This window comes from Neomonachus schauinslandi, chromosome 1, assembly GCF_002201575.2.
Source record: "Neomonachus schauinslandi chromosome 1, ASM220157v2, whole genome shotgun sequence".
Taxonomy (NCBI): Eukaryota; Metazoa; Chordata; class Mammalia; order Carnivora; family Phocidae; genus Neomonachus; species Neomonachus schauinslandi.
This window is the reverse complement of record NC_058403.1, coordinates 72,754,159-72,778,599: the sequence shown is the minus strand read 5'-3', so window position 1 is coordinate 72,778,599 and position 24,441 is coordinate 72,754,159. Positions and strand designations below refer to the sequence as shown.

Genomic DNA, 24,441 nt, shown 5'->3' with positions numbered 1-24,441 from the left:
AGGGTATTATGTTGAGCGAAATAAGTCAATCAGAGAAAGACATGTATCATATGACCTCACTGATATGAGGAATTCTTAATCACAGGAAACAAACTGAGGGTTGCTGGAGTGGGGGGTGGGGTGGGAGGGATGGGGTGACTGGGTGATAGACACTGGGGAGGGTATGTGCTCTGGTAAGGGCTGTGAATTGTGCAAGACTGTTGAATCTCAGATCTGTACCTCTGAAACAAATAATGCAATATATGTTAAGAAAAAAAAAAGAAGAAGAAGAAGAAGGTAGCAGGAGGGAAAGAATGAAGGGAGGGAAATCGGAGGGGTAGACGAACCATGAGAGATGATAGACTCTGAAAAACAAACTGAGGGTTCTAGAGGGGAGGGGGGTGGGAAGATGGGTTAGCCTGGTGATGGGTATTGAGGAGGGCACATTCTGCATGGAGCACTGGGTGTTATGCACAAACAATGAATCATGGAACACCACATCTAAAACTAATGATGTAATGTATGGGGATTAACATAAGAATAAAAAATGTAAAAAAAAAAAACATCAATGGGACACAATTTTTTAAAAATATGTTAGCTTGAAAAATTTTAAACATCAATATATAACACCAAATGCTGACGAGGATTTGGGGAAATGGATACTCTCATATGTTGCTGTTATTTTATTTGAAGAAAATAATATCTCAATATCTATTAACATCTAAAATATACATATCTTTTGATACAACAACCTGGCCTCTGGTTGCTTTGCTAAAAAAAAAAAGTCAGCTGCACTAATATGTAAAGACACATCTATATTGTAGTTGTGTGTAATTCAGCATACTTGTGGCAAAAATTGGAGAGGAAACCCCTTGTTTTCCATAAAAAAAAGGATGGTTGAATAAATTATGATATACCATGGAATGCCACACCATTAGTTTTAAAGATGGTTTAGAATTATTTATTTACTTGGTGTATGGCCATTGTATGTATTGTAAAGTGAAAAATACAAGTTCCAGATTAATATACAAAGTATGTTCCTGTTCTAATAAAACAAATTAATAAATATATAAATAAATCTCCATATAAACTAGCATTTCTGTGCATCTTATAGAGTAGAAAGAGTGAAAAATATGTCCAGCTGATGATGACATTAATAAATAACTAAATAGATGTATTTGGGATCCTGGTGCTTGAATTTGTCCTTTGGTGGATTCCTCTGGAACAACAGCTCTTAAGCTTTAAGCATGCATAGCAATCACCTGTTATGAAACTGTGAAAAAGGGCAGATTCCTCTTGTTACCCTGGATATTTTGATTTAATAGGTCAAGAGCTTAGGAATCTTGAGTAATTCTCTCACTGAAACCTTGCCCTCTAGTGTGAAGAATCAAACCTATTTTTTCTGTAACCCTTCCCCCAGCTCCCACACAGGGATCTCTATATTTCTTTTCCATTTCCCTTAACACAGTTACATCTAAGTTCTAAGTGAAGAAATGGACATTATAAAGAAATTTTAAAAGGGAGACTAAAATATGTCATAAACATGTAGATGGGAAATGTGTGGAACAAAAACAGTATTTAAGTCAGGGGAAATATGTGGAAACATTCTAGGGGGCGTAACATAGCATGTGGTAACACCACATTTACTTGGGACCCATTGATTACAGGTAACAGAAATTGGTTAAGTTTGCTTAGGCAGATGAGAATTTGTGAAGATGCAGGGATGTCGTACGAACCTAAGGTAGGAAGTGAAGCCAGGGTACCCAAGGGCTCCAAACAGGAACAGGAAATATTATGAGGAGCAGGTCATTCATTCTCCCTCTCCCTCTACCCTCTCCTTCTTCTTCGCCTCTCCCTCTCCCCTGGACTCCATATTGCTCACCTCTGTGTCTCACTGTGTATTTGGCTTATTCTTTTGCTCTCTCTCTGCACAGGTGTTTTCTCTGTTTGTCCACACACAGGGCTCAAAGGTACCCATTCTGATCCTAGCTAGGCAGCATTTCTTAGGTCACATTCCTAACAGAGTATAACAGACAGCTTCAAGCCCTTAGGCTTGGATCCCAGGCAAAAAGTTATGTTGGCATCATTCCTGTTGATGGACTGGCTTCTACAGGGTCAGGTGACCCCTGTTCCAACTATGTGTGTCAGTGGAAGGAGAGAGCTACCTGGAACAAACTGTTGCAGGCTGCCAGAGCTCTGGGTGCTCTCAATTATCAGAGAAGAGGAGGGAGGGAGAACACTTGCCTCAAAATATGTGTACTGAATTTCATGCCTGTCAAAGAATAGGAGGCTGGAGAGAATAACCCAAGTTCATGGGTCCAGCCCCTATTAAAGTCAGCTGCACTTTATGTCCTTGGGTTCTATGAGCTACTGGTACATATTTATAATATATATATATATCCCTTTGATGATCAGGAGAGTTTAAATAGGTTTCTATTATTTGTACACATCCTGACCCGAGTTGTTTATCTGGATAAGTAGGCTAACACCTAATACAGTCCAATAGGAATTGACTCTAGTCTACAACGCATGTTCCCAAATTATTAGTGGTCAGAAAATCTCTCACTAACGTTCTGAAGTTTTCAAGGGCTTTTTTTCATTCCTTATTTGTGGCCCAGGCAAAATAATAGAAACCTTATGGTGAGACCTAAAAAAATAGAGTATAGCCTCCACCATTTACAGCTGAGGAAAGTGATCCCAGGGAAAACAGAGTCCCGAGAGTCATACAACGAGTGAGCCAGTGGTTGTTAGCAGCCCATATTCCTATGATGCTTCCTTGTTCATGCTATAGGGCTCCTCTCTTCCATCTCTGTGCCCCCTCCCATCTGTCCATTGTCAACTTTCCCCACTACAGACATAATAATAAAAACAACAACAGTAATACCAGTGATAACAAGAATTAACATTTGGTGTCTACTATGTACCAGGAATATAAATATTCAAATTTGTGGTTTCATTTAATTCTCTCAACTATAACATCAACACACACACACTCACACACACATACATACACAGACACACACACACACACCTCTTATAGATGAGGAAGCTGATTATAATAACATCAAGTAACACAAAGAGGAGAGGTAAGGAGGAGATTTTTAACTTGACTAGGTAAGATCTCCCTGCCAAAAGTCTTCAGAGAGCTCTGTATTTTTCCTGAGAACATTTAGATGGTTTGGGATGATATATTTGGGTGAGTGTATGTAGATGTCTCTCCAGTGGAATGAAGGACATGGGGGAAGGACTGTATTCACTGATGTTTGACTTAAGCCAGAAATTGTATGAATGGCTTGCTGGTATCAAATTAAATATTGTATTAAAGCAAAGCTTTCTCAAAATGCAGAAACTAGAAATTCTATTTGTGGGTTTCACATTACATACCTTTATCATATGACCAAGGTAAAAGCTTAGGACACTATAGTTTCCTACTGTGGCTGGCAGAATGTGTCAGATCTTTTATTGCCCCGGTGTCTATTTTCATGCTTTTGCTCAAATGCTTACACTTTATCAGAAGGACTGTCACTCTTCCTCCTGACTTGGCAGCCAGGAAGAAAGTATTTGCCACCATCAAAGGCAGTTTACTGCTCACTGTTAACATTTTTGTGATTTAAATTAGTTTGTGAAAAAACACCTAGGCACTCATTTTTAAAAAGGAAAAAACAAACAAACAAATAAACAAAACAAAGCCCTTGTCATCTTCACTCTCTAGTTCAAAGTATTTCCATTCATTTAACTTCTCATTTTTAGAACCTGTTTTCTAACTCTTTACATACTTATTGCCTTTCTTTCATTTCTCATCAAACATTTCATAACTCAAAATTTGTAGGATCTAAAACCAGATAAAGAGCCAGTATTAGACCTAATATTTAATAGACTGAAATATAGTTGGAATAAAAGTTCCCTTTCAGTGAGGCTTGTGTCAACACCCCATGTCTGCCTTACTGACATGTGCCCAAAGCTTACTCTGCAGACATACAGAATTCGTCTCTGTTCTCACACTTATGTTTGACTTCCATCCCAAGCTGTTGTACTGGCTTTCTGCTGTGGAAATATTACCCACGCAGTAGAATTTCATTTTATGAGGAGCCAGAAGCCCGACTGTCTCACAAACTCACTTTCTGACCTGGAACATACTCTGGATCTTAGTTTCCTTCCCTCTCAATGAAGGATGAAGTTTGAGACAAGATGGTTTCAACAGGTCAGTAGGACTGACAGACTGACACATCGTGCTGTACCACTGCATGCCCCCGAGCCCCATGTAAATGAAGCTAATTCCACACTCAAGTTTTCCAAAATATACAATAAATAGAGCGAGACATCTTTTCGGAGTGGCCCCATGATTCAGCCTGATGACTTTTAAGCAAAGTCACAGAACATTGTCTAGAAAGATGCTGTGGGAAGCTGAGACTTGCAGGGGCTACAGAGTTATAAGTAATATTCAGGAAAATTCTATTTCAGAATGCATTGTTATATCATTTATAAGACTGATTTTTGAAAAGAAGGAAGGCTTTAAATGGCTATAAGATGAACAATAATGGAAAGTTACTACACTGGCAACATTAATCCATCATAGCATTCTTTTCCACCATATTCAGACACAACCTCAGAGTCCTTTCAAACATAGTATGCCATTCAGCCTTCAGTCGATAATTGAACTTTGCAAGGACATTTTCATCTACCTGCCAGTCCTGAAGCCCTCCTCGTGAGATCCCTCATTGACTAAGACCTTGCTTTTTGCTTTATGACATAAGATTAACAAAGCAACTCCTTGCTTTCAGTGGAAATCCTGTAGGTTTTGCTGCGTGGGCACCAGAAGCTAAATAGAATCCCACTATGATTTCAGCTCTTACCTGTCGCAAATCATACACACTTAAGACAATGGAGATAACAGACAAGATGATGATAGCCACAGAGTATTCTATGTAACCTTGAGACAGCCACAAAGTTAGGGTAAAGGCTTGGAACAAGTAGAATGGATTTAAAACCTGCAGGTAAAAAAACAGCATTTGAGTCATTTGCATAGATCTTAGTGGCAATCAGGATGATGTCATTTCTTTATAGAATTTTTTTTTCATTTTTTACAACACACAATGATCTCTAATATTTAGGAACTCACTTAGAACTCAATTTCAGGGGGGAGGGCAAAGATGGTGGAGGAGTAGGGGACCCTATTTCAACCATTCCCCTGAATTGAGCTGGATATCTATCAGACCACTTTGAACACCCACGAAATCAGCCCAAGATGTAAGAAGATATATCTAGATCCCTACAAACAGAATATCCATAGCGGCTGGTTTCAAGTTATGAAGTGGGGAGCCGTGATTCCATGTGATATTGGAAGATAAACGGAAGGGAGCTGCCATAAGTGCTTGAGCTGGGAAGGTGAAACAACACAGGAATGCAAAAGCCTCCTGCCCTGGGGACCAGGGCACAGATTTGAAGACCAGTAGCAGTGGGGAAAGGACTTTAGGGCAGCCCCCTGGACTGAAACCTGGAGTAGCAGGGCTGCGTGTGTGAACTTGGGGTGGCTGGTGGTTTTAGAAGCACAAAGGGCAGAGAGACGTGCCTGGACCTGGAAGCAAGGGCCGGGAGTGCAGCTGTGGGGCCCACAACCCAGGACACTGGGGTTTTAGCAGTACAGACAGAAACAGAGACAGTGTGGCCTGGAGAGCTCACTCAAGAACAGACTGTGATCTCTCTGCTCTGAGGCAGAGGGTTGGAAACAGTCTCTTCTGCTCTGACTCTCAGAAGAGACGCAGAAAGCCACCAGGGAAAGGCACCAGAGAACAAAAGCCCCCAAAAAACGGTTTTCACTGAGCCCATCCCCCACCACAGGGGGCAGGGCAACTCTGCCCAAACAAAGTTGCCTGAGTAACAGCATGGCAGGCCCCTCCCCCAGAAGACAGTCTGGAAGAACAAGAGGCAAACAACCCTAAGGTCCCTATAAAACAGTCCCCCCCCTCAACTAAGAGGGGGAACCCCAAAACAGGAAAGACTCAGAGACTGTGACTTCTGCCACAGATTTACAAATGGATACAGATATAACCAAGATGTCAGAAATGGACTTCAGGGTAACAGTTATGAAGACAATAGCTAGAATGAAGAAATCGATCAATGGCAACATAGAGTCTCTAAGGGCAGTAATGAAAGCTGAACTGGCAGAACTTAAAAATGCTATCAATGAGATCCAATCTAATCTAGATAATTTAACAGCTAGGGTAAACGAGGCAGGAAAACAAATTAGTGATATAGAAGACAAACTGATAGAAAAGAAGGAACAGGAGGAGACCTGGAAAAAACAGCTTAAAATCCATGAAAACAGAATTAGAGAAATAAGTGATGCCATGAAACGTTCCAATGTCAGAATCATTGGGGTCCCTGAGGGGGTGGAGAGAGAGAGAGGACTAGAAGATGTATTTGAGCAAATCATAGCTGAGAACTTCCCTAATCTGGGGAATGAAACAAACATTCGTGTCCTAGAGGCAGAGAGGACCCCTCCCAAGGTCAAGGAGAAGAGACCAAAGCCCCAGCATGTAATAGTAAATCTCGCAAATCTTAGAACCAAGGAAACCATCTTAAGGGAAGTTAAGGGGAAGAGATTTCTTACATACAGAGGGAGGAACATCAGAATAACGTCAGACCTATCCACAGAGACCTGGCAAGCCAGAAAGGGCTGACAAGACATATTCAGAGTACTAAATGAGAACAACATGTAGCCAAGAATACTTTATCTGGCAAGGCTATCCTTTAGAATGGTTGGAGAGATACAGAGCTTCCAAGACTGGCAGAAACTGAAAGAATATGTGACCACCAAGCCGGCCCTGCAAGAAATATTAAGGGGGGTTCTATAAAAGGAGAAAGACCCCAAGAGTGATATAGAACAGAAATTTACAGAGACAGTCTATAGAAAAGAACTTCAGAGGCAACATGATGAAAACAAATTCATATCTTTCAATAATCACTCTCAACGTGAATGGCCTAAATGCTCCCATAAAATGGCACACGTTTGCAGATTGGATAAAAAGACAGGACCCATCCATATGCTGTCTACAAGAGACTCATTTTGAACCTAAAGATACATCCAGACTGAAAGTGAAGGGATGGAGAACCATCTTTCACGCCAGTGGACCTCAAAAGAAAGCTGGGGTAACAATTCTCATACCAGACATATTAGATTTTAGCTAAAGACTGTAGTTAGAGACACAGAAGGACAGTGTATGATTCTTAAAGGGTCTATCCAACAAGAAGATCTAACAATAGTAAATATCTATGCCCCCAACATGGGAGCAGCCTACTACATAAGCCAACTGTTAACCAAAATAAAGAGACATACTGATAATAATACGTTAATTGTAGGAGACTTCAACATTCCACTCTCAGCAGTAGACAGATCATCTAAGCAGAAAATTAACAAAGAAACAAGAGCTTTGAATGACACACTGGACCAGATGGACCTCATAGATATATATAGAACATCCCACCCTAAAACAACAGAATACTCATTCTTCTTGAGTGCATATGGAACTTTCTCCAGAATAGACCACATACTGGGTCACAAATCAGGTCTCAACTGATACCAAAAGGCTGGAGATTATTCCCTGCATATTCTCAAACCATAATGCTTTAAAACTGGAACTCAATCACAAGAAAAAATTGGAAGAAATCCAAACACTTAGAAGCTAAAGACCACTCTGCTTAAGAATGTTTGGGTCAACCAGGAAATCAAAGAAGAACTTAAACAATTCATGGAAACCAATGAGAACGAAAACACATCTGTCCAAAATCTATGGGATACTGCAAAGGCGGCCCTAAGGGGGAAATACATAGCCATCCAAGCCTCACTCAAAAAAATAGAAAAATCCCGAGTTTACCAACTAACTTTACACCTTAAAGAACTGGAGAAAAAGCAACAGATGATGCCTAAGCCACACATTAGAAGAGAAATAATTAAGATTAGAGCAGAGATCAATGAATTAGAAACCAGAAATACAGTAGAGCAGATCAACGAAACTAGAAGCTGGTTCTTTGAAAGAATTAATAAAATCGATAAACTACTGGCCACACTTATCCAAAAGAAAAGAGAAAGGACCCAAATTAATAAAATTATAAATGAAAGGGGAGAGATCATGACTAACACCAAGGAAATAGAAACAATTATTAGAAATTATTATCAACAACTATATGCCAATAAATTAAGCAATCTGGAAGGAATGGATGCCTTCCTGGAAACCTATAAACTACCAAGACTGAAACAGGAAGAAACTGACAACCTGAATAGACCAATAACCAGTAACGAGATTGAAGCAGTGATCAAAAACCTCCCAAAAAACAAGAGTCCAGGGCCTGATGGATTCCCTGGGGAATTCTACCAAACATTCAGAGAAGAAATAATACCTATTCTCCTGAAGCTGTTTCAAAAAATGAATGAGTCTGGAAGCTTTCCTTCTGTGTCTATTTTTGACTCAGGTCATGATCCCAGAGTCCTGGGATGGAGTCCCTCCTTGAGCTCCCTGCTCAGCAGGGAGTCTGCTTCTCCCTCTCCCTCTGCCCTCCCCCCCACTCATGTTCTCTCGCTCACTGTCTCTCAAATAAATGAATAAAATCTTTAAAAACAAAAAAAAGAAAAATATTTTATCAATAACAAAGTCTAACAACTTATCTTTTTATTTATTTTTTATTTTTTTTTTTAAGATTTTATTTATTCATTTGAGAGAGAATGAGATAGAGAGAGCATGAGAGGGGGGAGGGTCAGAGGGAGAAGCAGACTCCCTGCTGAGCAGGGAGCCCGATGCGGGACTCGATCCCGGGACTCCAGGATCATGACCTGAGCCGAAGGCAGTCGCTTAACCAACTGAGCCACCCAGGCGCCCAACAACTTATCTTTTTAAACAACATTTACCCATAACGGAGGAGAACCATGATTTAGTCTCTTTTTAAAACAAACTTCAACTTTGACCATTTTTATTGCATTCCTCATGTGATCACATGCTGCAGATGGAGTCAAGGTGTGTGAGGAAAATGCAAGACTGCACTTGTATCCAGGTCATTTAAAAATAACAGACTCTCCATGTCACAGGTCTTAGCAAGATGCTTTGAGAGTCAGTCAAGTCAGCACAGGTCTGACCTTGAACAGGGAGGGATCATTGTACCCAAAGTTGTGGTGAAAACCATGGGTGGAATGTATCCCCAGCCCAAAGCTGGCCATCCATGCACATAGTTTTTGGTCTCTTTATAAAACCTTTAACTTTTTTAAATCCCTCTATTGTCCCCATTTTGGTCCTGCTGACCCCACTATTAATAATGATAGCAGAGAGAGCAAACCTGAGGAGCTAGAGTCATATATGTATACATGTAGCGTAAATTAAAGAGCCCATCTGAGCAAAACAAGGATTATTTTCTAGATGAAGTGCTCTTTATGATGATTATGAATTAGATGAGATATTATCTAAAGCCAGTGCCACTCTTTTTTACCTCTACTTTCTATAATTCTCTAACATGTTAAATAAACTTCTCCTTTAGTCCCCAAAATGAACTGACATCCCATTAATAAGTTAATAGGCTGTATCTTATGAGTTCCTGAAACCCTCGGATATATTTTGTACATTAACAAAGCTTTTGTTCCTTAATGTTTCTTATTATTTCTTTTTTTTTTTTTTTTAATTTTATTTATTTATTTGAGAGAGAGAGAATGAGAGACAGAGAGCATGAGAGGGAGGAGGGTCAGAGGGAGAAGCAGACTCCCTGCTGAGCAGGGAGCCCGATGCGGGACTCGATCCCGGGACTCCAGGATCATGACCTGAGCCGAAGGCAGCCGCCCAACCAACTGAGCCACCCAGGCGCCCCATGTTTCTTATTATTTCCATTGCAACATGCTTTCCTTACAAATTATAGCTCTTCTGTCTGCTTGGTATAAAATGCTCTAATTGTAGATTACGCACTAATGATAATATGATTTTAAGTTTACATAAACTCAGTAGAAAATTGGTTAAATACTTCTTGTATAAGAAACAACACCATCATAATTAATTTAGTTCCCTTATTCAATGTTCTTTTGAAACCAAATATGACATACTTTTATCTGCTTTTTTCCTACTAAAGGCCTAGTAAGTAGGCGGAGAAAATACTACCACCCCTTTCAATATAGACCAAATTGACACCTGGGGGAATCTTTGGCAGTTTGAAAATGAATAAGAAGTTTAAAAAGCAGCCTGCTTTTTGATAGTGGATGAGACTGTGCATATGTGGAGGCATGGGGTAGATGGGAAAATCTCAGTACCTTCCAATCAACTTTTCTGTGAACCTTAGATTGCTCTAAAAAAAGTCTAACAAAACATTATTTTGAAAAACATGACCATGCTAAACAAAATGTCCATCATTGTGAATTAGAAATAGATTAGAAACATGCAGCATGGAGAGGAGGCTGGCATGATCAGCCCACTGGGTCCCACACGAGTACTGGAGAGTGATGGCTAGGAGCTCAGTTCTATGGGGAATAAGACCAACAGTGTCCCACAGTTGGCAGGGGACCAAACCAGACTTGCCTCCTGCCCCAGAACAGAAGCCAAGAAAAGTCACAACCTAGCAGAGGGTGGAGTGAGAAACAACAGAGTTCATGGTGCAACTGTGAACTTGGCCAAACCCCAACTAGCTCAGGGCCTATGTCTACTAGATCCTGGGAAACAGAGCCCCAAACCCCAGGAGAGACCCTGGTTCTGAACTGGAAGCTATGGGGACCACTAAGAGGCAGGCAAACTCAGAGCCACCTAGGAGGGCGAGTGAACACAGAGAGAAAGAGAGAAATGGAGGTAGGAGAAGTCCCACTTAAGGGGAGCTCACCACCACCACCACTAATAATAATAGCTTCAAGAAACCCAAAGAAAATATTCCAAAAAAATAAATAAATAAACCCACTAACAAAGAAAAAAGTCATTCTCAAGAAAATTGACATAATAGAGTAACATGAGAAAGACCAAACTAATACATTGAAAGTAGTCAAAAAGATCATAGAGGTAATTGTGTAAGACTATTGAATCACAGACCTGTACCTCTGAAACAAATAATACATTATACGTTAAAAAGAAGAAGAAGAAGAAGAAGAAGAAGAAGAAGAAGAAGAAGAAGATAGTAGGAAGGGAAAAATGAAGGGGGGGAAATTGGAGCGGGAGACGAACCATGAGAGACGATGGACTCAGAAACAAACTGGGCATTCTAGAGGGGAGGGGGGTGGGGGAATGGGTTAGCCTGGTGATGGGTATTAAAGAGGGCATGTATTGAATGGAGCACTGGGTGTTATACGCAAACAATGAATCATGGAACACTACATCAAAAAGTAATTATGTAATATATGGTGATTAACATAACATAATAAAAAATAGTTAAAAAAAGTAATGATGTAATGTATGGCGATTGACATAACATAACATAATAAAATAAAATAAAAAGTTCAGACTATCTGAGAAAAAAATAAAGTAATAACATTACCCCCAGCACCACCACCATTACAACCACCATCAAAAACTTAAGAAAACAAAACAAATGGAAAAACATGAAACAGGAATCTGTCTCTCACACTGGGATTGGATTTTTTTAAGTGGATTTTACTTTAAAACAAGTGGTTGTTGAAAAGGACCAGTTAGAAATCCTGGAATAGGGGCCCCTGGGTGGCTCCGTTGGTTAAGTGTCTGACTCTTGATTTTGGCTCAGGTAATTACCTCAGGGTCATGAGATTGAGCCCCACAATGGGCTCCATGCTCAGTGGGGAGTCTGCTTGGGATTCTCTCTCTCCCTCTGCCCCTCCTCCCACTTGCATTTTCTCTTTCTCTTTCTCTCTCTCTCATGTAAATAAATAAATAATCTTTTAAAAATTCTGGAATAAAAATATATATATTTATTGACCACTACATCAAAAACTAATGATGTACTATATGCTGGCTAATTGAACATAATAATAAAAAATATAAAGAAAGAAATATATGTCTACAAAAAAGAAATACCAGAAAAAAAAGAAAAAAAAAAGAAAGCCTCTATGGACAGGAAAAGCATAGACTAAAGACAATAGGGAATAACAAAAGGAAGTTATATGAAACACAAATTTTGTTCAGATCAAATTATCTATATGTTGCCTAAAATTCCCCTGAGTACCAGGAAGTAAAAAGTAAAGGACCAAAAAAATGTTTTTCAAAAATAGATGAAAATAGTTAGTTACCTGTTTAACAAGCAGCTTCCATATGGGCTGGACTTCTACCTCAATGGCATTGGGCCCGCACACTAATCTTCTGTAGGAGAATGATCACTTATTAGTACCACAACTACAGCTTCATTGGTAAGTGAGTATAAGCCAAACTAAGCAAAAGTCACTGCTCTACCCTCTAGGCACTTTGTGCCTTTAATCGAAAATTAACGTACACATCATAAAATATTAACATATTTTTAAAATAAAAGTGCATGATGGGCAAAGTTGTTTTTCTAGTTAAAAAATATCTTAAGTACAATGTAACTCAAGAATCAAAACGAAGTTAGTAAGGCATTTTGAGTTATTTTTTAAATAATTCAATTATATTTTAAGAACAGCTAAAAACACAGATGTGAGGATGTTCCTAGAATTCTCAGACATTCTAGATTGCTCTTAATGGTAGAGATCAAGTCCATCTTACCCTGATCTCTTTAGCACATAGAACAGGCCTTTAGTATATGAAAATAAATACATGAAAGAATGAGCACTCTTTAGCACATAGAACAGGCCTTTAGTATATGAAAATAAATACATGAAAGAATGAGCCAATGAACTGGAAGAGGATATATGTTCTTCACACTGACCCTTTATAAATTCACACTATGTACGTTCTAAAAAGAAGCTCTTGTGTTTGTGTAGCATTTTACAATTTACAGAGTTCTCACACAAGATTTTCTCATCTGATTGTCACAGTGGTCCAAAGGAAAGGGACAATATCTCCATTTTGCCAAAGGGGAAAACCTATTCATTTGGGTGTTTTGCCAAAAGTATGCGTATCTATTATTAATTGTGACAATACAACTTTTAAGCAGAGGTGACTGCCAAAAACTGCACTTAGCCTTTTATATGTATTATCTCCTGTAATCACCATACCCCTATGAGATTTCATATTATCCTCTTTATTATAAAGAACACTGAAGTTCAGATAAAGTCAGCAATTCTCCCAGAGTCTCAGAGCTGGAAAGAAGCAGATCCAGGATTCACACCCTGGTTTCCATGCCTCCACTTCACACTCCGTGAGCATCAATGGTGCAATTTGCATGATGGGTTCTTGATCTAAGGTGTGACATATCTGAGCCCAAGTTTGTCTGACTTCCAAGCCATGCCTTTCCAAGTACAATTATTGCTTGCACGGGTCCAAGAGGACTCAAACTAGGGTCTTCTGACTCCATGTGTGAAAACACTGAGGTGCAGGGATGCTGGAAGACAGAAAGGTCAAACAGCATGTGCTATTGGGTTTGGAATGTCATGTGTCCCCAAACTTCACACTGGGAAGAGACCATAACTCAAGCCACTTTGGTGCTCAGGATCCTTTCTGGAATCTGTGGAAATAACCTGTTGTTGTCGAAGTGTCAGAACTTCTCAAAATCCCAAACTTGGTCTTCTCTCTTTTTTTCTCTCTCTGCTTGGAATGCCCTTCCCACATTCTTCAATTTATAAAGGCCCACTCAGCCTTTGAGAGTCAAATCTGATGATACAGCCTAATGGTGGAGAAATTTGAGATCTAACAGACCTGGATGTGAATCCAGCTAAGCCTTTGCTGCTCCCTAGATCTGGAACTGGATTTCCCCACGTCTTTGCATAGCCACTCTCTCATTTCATTCAGGTCTCTGTTCAAATAGCACTTCCTTATTGGAGTTTTCCTTAATAATTCTATTGAAAACAGCCACCCTGATACTCAAATCAGATTCTCTTTATCTCCTTACCGTATCTCATTTTTCTCTATAGTGTGTTGATAATCTGAAATTGCACCTTATTTTTTACATGTTAGTAACCATGCAACAAGAGACTGTATCATTCCCTATAATATAGGCTTCTAGAGGACACTGATATATCTTGAATGCCTAAAACAGGGCCTAATACATATAATGCACTCAAGAATTATTTGTTGAATGAATGAGGGGTGAGCTTCGGTTCCCTTACCTATAAAATGGGTTTGATAATACATTCCTGATAAAATTGCTATCAGTAACATATAATATAAACACATAAAGCATTTAGCGTAAGTGCCAAGGGCATGACAAGCTCTCAATAAATGCCAGTTATCTTTCAAGTCTTCCTTGGTCCCACAGGCACAATTAACTGTATTTTTCTCTCTTCCAATATGCCTCCTTTTCTTAGTGATAGCAGGCACCTCTTTGAATTATAGCATATAGTTATATATCTTTCTCCTCAAATTTCTCAGATCCTCTTTAGTGGCAGGGATGGAGCTTTTCAACTGTTTTTCTAGCATTGAGAGGCACATTGTATGACAGAGAATGTTCTCTAAATATTGGAATTAATTAATGAGGACATGTGTGAGCCATGTCTAGAATTCTCTCTCCCCTAACAAGGCTGAAAACCCAGTTTATAGAACTACAGAAGCACACAGTTGTGGAAAGTCAGTTTAGAAAGAAACAAGGCAAGTGCCCGATGTTCTTCATCTTTTTCTGCCTGGTGAGATGGTTTCTGGTGTTACTATCAAAAGGAGAGGAGCTCAGCTCCTGTGAGGACTGAAACCCAACGGATTAATAGGAGCCTATAGATTATCCTCTTTAGGGCTTGTCTGAGCCACGTTTGGATCACAGCCTGGCATGCCCCTTGCTGCTTGATATTTTCCATTATTTCTTGCCAAAAGGTATTGTGTATTTAGGGATCATGTACTCATTTCAATCTGAGCACAAGCCAAGCAGGATTTTCAGGGACATTGACCAATGGCTGAGCAACCAGAAGGAATGGAAGGCTTGAAGCTGGGTCACGTGAGGAAATTTCCAAGGAACAGAGGAGATTACACATCCTTACTTTGGAAATCTGACAAGACGGCAAGGAAAAGGGGCCCTAGAATTATTCCAGGTGGCCTTATAGAACTAAATAGGCTGAATAAAATTATGTAGACTTGCCTAACATTCAGAACTATCCATTAGGGGGATAATTTCTTTGGAGGCAGAAGGTCCCTCTCCAAAAGAGATTGAAATATTTCTTAACAGGGAAGCTGTGGAGGGCATTTCTGGGTTGGCTCTGAACTGCACTTGAAGGATCACTGAGCTTTCCTGCAACCATTCCACAATAGTAAATCTGTTGGGATGTATTTATTTCTGAATAACCAAACATGAATGAATAGGAATACTTTCTTTTGGGATGGTATATGTCCCTTTTCAATTTGATTATTTGTTCATTCATTCATTTATTAATTTATTCATCAAATAATTATGGAGAATATGTTGTGTGCTAGGCACTTTAAGCTCCAGATGGTGAAGCCTAGAGTGGGGGGTCCTCAAGGAGGTAGGAGAACCATGTCAGAATCACTGGTGAGCTTTTTCAAACCACACATGACCACTCTGATTCCATTCTGATAAGTCACCAATGGAGTCCTTGGCAGGGAGCGAGACCTGAAGTTTTCTAAATAATTAATGTTAATCCAGGGGGTTCTGATATGACCTACTTCTGTCAACTTTGGAATTTTTAAGGAGCAGGCTTATAGAATTAGAAAAAGTTCCCAGGCATGCAGTTCATGAGTGAATGAAGATAGGAGCAAGGGATCTCCTAGAACAATTTTCTTCCTGAGGCCCCCTGAAAATTTCTCTTCAGGATAATGTTAATCTCTCCTGATGTCCTGATTTGCCTTTTTGCTACTAAAAAATGACAGTTACATAAATGTGTGCATTTTCCGTCTTTGCCTGGCTGCTAGGAAGCCTAAAAAGAACGTTTTATTTAGACTTTGTGGCTTTTCATTATCAGAGAGTTTTGTGATCCTCCTTCTTTTATTTCTCATGTTGCATCCTTGCTTTTCATGAAGGCAAGCTCATATCCATTTAGGAAATTAATCTGATATCATGCAACCAACCAACCCATCAATTGCATTTAATTTTTTTAAAAAATCCCTAGTCTTACACTAAAAAATTAAGGGTGGAAATAGTTCACATTCTACTTACTCCCTTTACTGTCCAACTAAAAAAGCCCATAAATAAAATCTGCCTATATATTTATGAGGAGATTATCTCCTCTATTCTTCATATTTGGGAAACTATACTCTTTGTCTTGCTTATTAGATTGTCAAGTTCTTTATTGCGTGGACCAGATTTAAATTTAATTATATATGATGTTTATTAAAGCTTGGCCCTTGATAAATAAGGACAAACATGAGATAGCTACACTGATGGACAATCTTTCCTGTGGAAATAGTGTCCTAGGCAAAGGCAAAGTATATCTGCGATAATCAACTAAATTTCCTAAATAGATCAATTCTTTGCACTCCTGGTGCTTAATGCAATTAAACCAGTATGTTTTAATGACTTTGAAAACATTATGTGTTTCAGTTTATTAAGTATTGCATTTGAAATCTTATATAATGATACTCTTTTTAAGGCATTTTGCAAATATTGTCAAAGTCTAGATGACTTTTTCATTTTCAACATGTTCAGGCAGGATGAAAACTTTAAAAACAATAGGGGTGCTTGCTAAAAGTGCAGTTTCTGCTCTCACTACTACACTTAGCTCCTACCTACTAGATCAGAATATGGGGGTGGAGGCCCAGAACCTGTATTTTAGGTACCAGATTGCTTTTTAGCTTGAGAATTTGTGTTTCTGATGGACTGGAAAAGGGCAGGCAGGAAATGTCCTTAAAATGGGCAAGAAATGAAGGTGATTATTAAGATTCCGGGGAAGGCTTGCAATGGTTTACTTTCAGACTCACCAGGATTCACCATTTCAAACTACAGATGGGAAGCCAGAACTCAAAATCTCTGTGGGTTAATGAGGAGCATAAGCATTTCTATGCTACTATTACACTATTATGTCCTAATCTATGTGCATTTATAGATCTCATTCTCACAATTGTACCACTATTCTTTGTCTCTCTTTCCCAATAGTCAGTGAATGTCTCTGGGGCAATGACTAAGCCTTATTTATCCTTAGATCCCTAGTTCCTTGTAGAGTGCCTGGCGTAGTAGAGGTATTCACTCAATAGGTCAACAAATATATTCTTATATTCATTCATTCCATAAATATATATCGAACTTCTACCATGAATCAGGCACTGTTCCAGGTGCTATGAACACAATGGTGAATGACACAACTACCTGAGCAAACAAAATCCTCATCTCTAGGCTGTTTCTTTATAAGAAAATGCAATCATAATATTGTCTTTCTGTCTCTCAGAGGATTGGGAGGATGATGAAGCAGATGTCTATGAAATGACTCAAAATTTTTTGAGGAAAGAATAAAAAAGACAACACAGAGGAGACTATTGCACAGTCCTGAGGGAAAAAAATTCAAATATCATTTGATTGGCTTTTCTTTTTAATAAGTTTGCCTAAAATAAGAACAACTTAAAATATGTCTTTGTTGCTGATAAATAAACTGGGATTATATGAAGCTGATGAAGCATTATGCCAACAGTTCACTGATCATAAGTCATTTGATATCTCAATTTCTACTGGCAAAGTTTATTCTCAGGGAGTGTCACAAACCCTACCTGACCTCTTGTTCTTCACTGGTCAGGCCCAATGCAAACGTGTGGTGGATGTCATGGCAGGAGTTGCTATCTTCCAGTAGCCTAGGATGTGGTCAGGACAAGAAGCATGCTCTAGATCATGGCATTCAACAAATCAGCGTTCTTCCCTTATACCCTGATGAATGCTGAGAAAAAGCCAAACTTACCCAACTTTCTGAAACCTCTTCTCCAAGTAGTCCCAAATGTACCTGATTTTTTGCACTTGGATACATCGCAGCTGCAATTACAAATGTGATAGAACAAGTGTCATTCAAAAAGTAAAGCCCACGGGGGGAGGTGAGGGCTATTTGTCACAAGTCCCCACACCACACTCACTTTCCTTGATACCTTGTTGTAATTCCCAGTCCAGCACTGTGACATTCAGAACTTCCATCCAATAAACATTTGCATTATTCTTTTTTAAAAAAACATGCCATAACATTACATCAAAATTACTTACTTTTAATTCTGGCTTCAATACGGCTTGGTTAATGACAGAGTGGCGGTCAGCCAGCAAGGGTTCTTCTGGGTTCTTGCTTATAGGAAACTTCAGTGTGGATAAGTAAAGGCATATAACCTTCTTCCTCATATATCTTTGAAATTCATCCTAGAGAAGACAATCCAGCCCATGAAATTCTCAAATGTTGTTTATTTAATAAGGCAATCAAATAAATACCTACCTAGACCAGTGGTTCCCAAAGTTTTGGCTATAGACAGGAGCATCAGCATTATCTTGGAACTTGCTAGAAAAGCAAATTCTCAACCCCACCACAAGCCTACTGAATCAGAAATTCTGGGACAAGGTCAGCAGTCTGTGTTTTAAGGACCCTCCATGTAACTGATTTGCATTAAAATTTGAGAACCACTGTGCTAGAGAATAAAAAGAAAGACACACTTTACAGGAAAGTTTTATATCCAGAAAATATTTTCCAGCTATCTTAAAAATGACATTTAGGTGTTTAAAATGTCTACTTTCCCCTCAAAATATGTATTCTTAAAAAACTGAACTATCCTTCCTGTGTTATGTCTTTAAGAGTTATAACACTGACAGCCCCTGCTTGTGTAATGGCTAAAGGCATTGAGAATTAGCCTGACATGGTAGAAACTTCCCTAGGGTGACATGGAGGACAATGTCCTTCCTTCCTGAGTCAAAATAAGAGATGGCAAGTAGGTTCAGGGATAGTTTTGCCATCTCCTATTTGGGGACAAGAAAACTTAAGTAAAGAAAGATCTACTCTGGAATGCCAGCCAGTCAATTGTGCCACCAATGCAATGCTGAAGGGCACTCACCGTTGTTTTTAGCAAAACAGTGTCTGCTTCTTGCAAGGGGCATGGAATGCAGTTGGCCCACACCCTCCACTGGGGTTTCCAATAGAACACCAGCTGAAGAAACCCGCAGGTCAGCATGGATGTTATAAGGCAGAGGGCTCTGCGTAGATTCTGGGTCCGGTAACCAAACACCTCCTGGCATGTAAATAAAACATGACTCTATTTTTCTTTTTTCACATAAACACATCACTTTGTTCCAAGAAACACAAGCGTTAGATGCAGCGATATTAGTTGGGAGGGAAATCTGGTTTCAGCTAGTTGAATCAGACTGATTGCATACAGCTGTCAGCTGATACCATAAAAAAAAGGACTCATTTTGCTATACTGGCATATGGAACTAAAACATGAGACAGGAGGAGCAAGGAACGGGCAGACTTACTTCGTTCTAAATACTGTCAAGAGTCACCCCATGTTTTGGACCAGATTTACTTTTTTCAGGTATAGGGTTTTTAAAAAATTATTAATGTAAATTTACTGGAGGACGATGATACAAAGGGTAGGATGATATAAATCAAGAGATTGTCTGTGGACATGAAAGACTTTTAAAAGACCACTCATAGGAATTTACCCTGACAGTAACATGCTGAAATATTTCTACTTTTAGTAGTAAGGTAGTTGATATTATCCCCAATAGAGCGAATACTTTGAGACGTGGTTTTAGGGGGAGACACATAGCCAAACACATAGCCAAAAACAATAGATTCCTTTATTTCAAGCCAATTTCTAGTTTCCATCTTCCACGATGAAGTTTAACAGCATTTGTTTTCAAATTTCAAAAACTAGACTTTTAGTGTACTTGGAAGACCCAGAGGGATGCTGATTATGAATGACATTACTACTATACTATTATTTTAGGTTCTGCTGTTATTTTTATGTGTATTTTTCCCTAAGATTCTGAACTCCTGTGTCCAGATCACAGAAATGTAATGCCAAGAAAAAGGTTTTTGCTGAGTTTCTATAGCATTTTTAATGACAGAATCTCCTGAATTTTATACCAGTTTAGATCCTGTTATAATGAATCTCTTGGCTTAATATTTTGGAAAAGTTTTCATCTTCGATATGGTCATTTTCATTAATTTTTTCTAGTAAAGAAATCTGTGGTAGATTAAGATTTTAATATCAGTTGTTGGAAGTAATCCTTAAACATGATGGAAAGGTCACAGGTAGCAAAGATGTAAGTTTGAGTCACTGCTCTACTAGTTATCACCTATGTGACCTTAGGTAAATCATATCACCTCTAGGGAATCCCAATTTATTCCTTTACAAAACAATTAGAAATACATGCCTTACAGGGTACTTGTGCTCAAATGAGATAATGTATCTTTAAGTACTCTGCAAAGTAATTACAATTTTAAGAGTTCCTTTCCAGTGCTCCTCAGTATTAACGACGTGGGAAAAAATGTTCATTAAGTTTACTGATGCAGCCACTCTATTTTGAGATTATTCACGATGAGGTTTAAATGTAACTTAAAAATGTGTTCACTCTACTTCTAAGCATATTTTCAGTTGGGTCTCCTTTCTGTCTTCCTACCTACCTTCTGATTCTATAAACCTGTTTTAGTTTTATTTGTGAATGATAGTTTTATTAGACTCCAATAAACTGTATATGCCAGTTCACATATTATGTCATAAATATGCATCATTTCACTAAGTTATTCATGGGAGCTTATTGCCAAAGTGTTCAAAATTGAAATAGAACGGTTTGGAATTTTAGGCCAGCTTGTAGCTGAAAAAGCACATCTCAAATACCTTTCCCTTTTTTTTTGTTAACTTACATACAATGATGGCACTGGTAATCATAATTCTGATACCCCTTCAGTTCTTTGCTATACAACATTTTTTATTTGAAAAAAGGAACTGACAATGCCAGCAAGACAGCAATAAAATCACTACAGCTACATACTGCTAATAACCTTATAAACTGGAATAATTCTTTAGAGAAAGCAAGGTGACAAATTATATCAAGATTTATAAAGATGTTTCTACCCCTTGAATCAGTAATGCCACACTTGGAAATACACCCTAAGGAAATAATACACAAAGTAGAAAGTAATGTGTGTAACAATGTTCAGTGCAGTATTATCTGTAATAGCAAAGTTACTGGAAGAACCAGATGATAGCTAACAGTTCAGCAAGATGTGAAATATCAAAACAATGGCCAAGGTGGCACCATTAAAAAGAAAATGTATGAAGTCAATGCAGAAATATGGACCATTCTATGATATAATGTTAATTGAAGAAAAAGACAAAGAATAGATAGAATAGATGGGAAAAAATAGTAACTTTAACCCAACGATATCAGTAATTACATTACATATAAATGACATTACTACTGTGATTGAAAACAAAGATTGTCAGACTAGGTAGTAAAAAACCCACTATATGTTGTTTACAAGAGATACCTTTAAATACAAAGAAGCAAATAGATTAAAAGGAGAAAGGGAAATAAACAATGCAAAGACTAACAGAGGAGAACTAGTATAGCTGTGTTAATACCAGACAAAATAGACTTTATTTTATTCTTTTTAAGATTTTATTTATTTATTTGACAGAGAGAGAGAACACAAGCAGGTGGGGCAGCAGACAGAGGGAGAGGGAGAAGCAGGCTCCCCAGTGAGCAGGGAGCCCTACACTCCATTGTAGGACCCCGGGATCATTACCTGAGCTGAAGGCAGACGCTTAACCAATTGAGCCACCCAGAGGCTCCCAAAATAAACTTTAAAAAATAAATATTCTGAAAAAAATAAGCATACTTCATAATCTAAAAATATCAAATCAACAGGAAGAAATAGCAATTTTAGATTTAAGGGCACTTACACACATAGTTTCAAAATTTGTGAAGCAAAATAGAACTTAAAGTCACTGTCATCATAGATTTTAACACTCCTTTCACTAACTGATAAGACTAGTAGACAAAAAAAAATTTTTTTTTCAGTGAGAATACAGGATGTTTGAACAAACCCATTAACTAAACTGACCTAATTGACAAAGAAAATTATAGCCCCAAACTGCATAATTCAAATTCTTTTCAAGTTCACATAAACTATTTACGTAAATTTACCACATTCTGGAACATAAAATATTATGACATTGTAATTAAACTAGAAATTAACAGCAGAATAACTTAAAAATTCCCAAATGTTTGGTAATTAAATAGCATTTTTCTAAGCAATACATGTGAATCAAATGAGAAATTAAAATGGGTGTTAAGAAATATTTTGAACTGAATAAAAATGAAAATTGACAAATCAAAACTTGTGGGATGCACTTAAGACAATGATTAGAGGGAAATCTATAGTTTTAGATGTTTATGTAAGAAAAAAAATGTTTGAAATCAATAAAATAAGCTTTCAACTCAAGAAGCTATAGAAAGAGCAGCAAATTAAACCTTAGAAAGTGTAAGGAAGGAGATAATAAAGAAAAGCAGAAATGAATAAAATAGAAATCAGGCATACAATAAAGAAAATCAATAATGTTGAATTTGTACTTTAAAAGTTTAATAAAATTGATAAACTTAAAGTTGAATATTTTACTGCTATTAAAGAAAATTAATGTGTAACTAAAAGCTTTTCTACAAAAAAATATTCAAACCCAGATGGCTTGTGAATCCTTTCAAATATTTAAGGTAGAAGTGATATCAATTTTGCACAAACTCTTCCATAAGTAGAGGAGGTGGGAATGTTCCCAACTTGTTTTATGAAGTCAGCATACTCAGACACCAAAATGTGATAGGTTTGTTAAAAGAAAGGAAAATTACAGGCTAAGATTTGTAAGAAGCATAGATGAAGTAACCCTGAAATATATTATCTAACTAAATCAGTGATATATATTAAAAGTTAATATGTCATTACCAAATGAGGTTTGTTCTAGCATTGCAAGGGTTTGAAAATCAATCAATGTATTTTGGTATGTTAACATTCAGGAGGAAAGTCATAACATCATCTCAATTGGTACAGAGAAATACTTTGATAAAATTCAACACTAATACATGATAAGAGAAAAGGAAAGAAAGAAAGAAAGAAAGAAAGAAAGAAAGAAAGAAAGAAAGAAAGAAAAGAAAGAAGCCTCTCAGCATACTAGGAATAGACAGGAACATCCTTCGGCTAACATCATGCTCAATAATGAAATACTGATTACTTCCCCCATGAAGTAACAGGTAAAATAAGATTATCAATAATTACCACTAATATTTAATATAGTACTGAAAGTTTTAACAAGTGCAATAAGACAAGAAAAAGTAACAATACTTATAACAATTAGAGCATAAGAAGTAACAATACTGTATTAATACTTAAAAGTTGCTAGGAGAGTAGATCTTAAATGTTCTCCTCACAAAGAATAAATGGTAATTATGTGAAGTGATGGAAGTATTAGCTAACACTTTGGTGGTAAACATTTCACACTATGTAAGTGTACCAAATCGACATGTTGTACACCTTAAATTTATACAAGGTTGTATGTCAATTATATCTCAATAAAGCTGAGAAAAAAACATAGAACTCTCGGTATGAATAGATAATATAATTATGCACATTAAGAAATCTGAAAGAATGTACAAATTATTAGAGTTAATAAGTGAATTTGTTGGGGCCTGGGTGGCTCAGTCGGTTAAGCATCCAACTCTTGATTTTGGCTCAGGTCATAATCTGCAGGTCGGGGGATTGGCTCCACCTCAAGTTCAGTGCTCAGCTTGGAGTCTGCTGGAGATTCTCTCTCTCTCTTCCTCTGCCCCTCCCCCTACTCATGCTCTCTCTCTAAAATAAATAAATAAATAAATAAAATCTTTTAAAAAATAAGTGGGGGCGCCTGGGTGGCTCAGTTGGTTAAGCGACTGCCTTCGGCTCAGGTCATGATCCTGGAGTCCCGGGATCGAGTCCCACGTCGGGCTCCCTGCTCAGCAGGGAGTCTGCCTCTCTCTCTGACCCTCCCCCCTCTCATGCTCTCTATCTCATTCTCTCTCTCAAATAAATAAATAAAATCTTTAAAAAATAATAATAATAAAAAAAATTAAAAAATAAGTGAATTTATCAATGCGTCAATATAGAAAACCAATTTTATTTGTAATAATTTGAAAATGAAGATATCTATAATATTATCAAGCAAAAAAAAATCAATATCCTTATAATAGTTCTAACCAAGTTAAACCTCTAAACTGAAAACTCATTTTATTGCTGAAAGCAAAGATCTAAATAAAGGGAGATATATATTAAGTTTGGGGATTAGCCAGGAACAATCCCATTTATAATCACATCAGACATTTTTTATGGTAATTGATGAGCTGATTCCAAAATTGGTATGGAAGTACAAAGGACCTAAAGTAATCAAGACAATTTTCAAAAAGAACAATTGTGGAGGATTTACACTACCAGAAGTAAAGACTTACTATAAATTCCTAGTAAATATAAAAAAAAAAAAAAAAGAAGGGGGG

At 37.8% G+C, this 24,441-nt stretch overlaps 1 protein-coding gene across 1 annotated transcript in view; it reads right to left on the bottom strand.

The window, feature by feature from the left end:
* The window catches only part of ATP13A5 (ATPase 13A5), a 120,567-nt gene that overhangs the window by 86,806 nt on the left and 9,320 nt on the right, over positions 1 to 24,441 (bottom strand). The window contains 6 exon segments of the mRNA XM_021692644.1: positions 4,833 to 4,967; positions 12,188 to 12,257; positions 17,667 to 17,747; positions 17,852 to 17,922; positions 18,145 to 18,291; positions 18,975 to 19,148. Coding sequence (XP_021548319.1) covers positions 4,833 to 4,967; positions 12,188 to 12,257; positions 17,667 to 17,747; positions 17,852 to 17,922; positions 18,145 to 18,291; positions 18,975 to 19,148 — 678 coding nt within the window.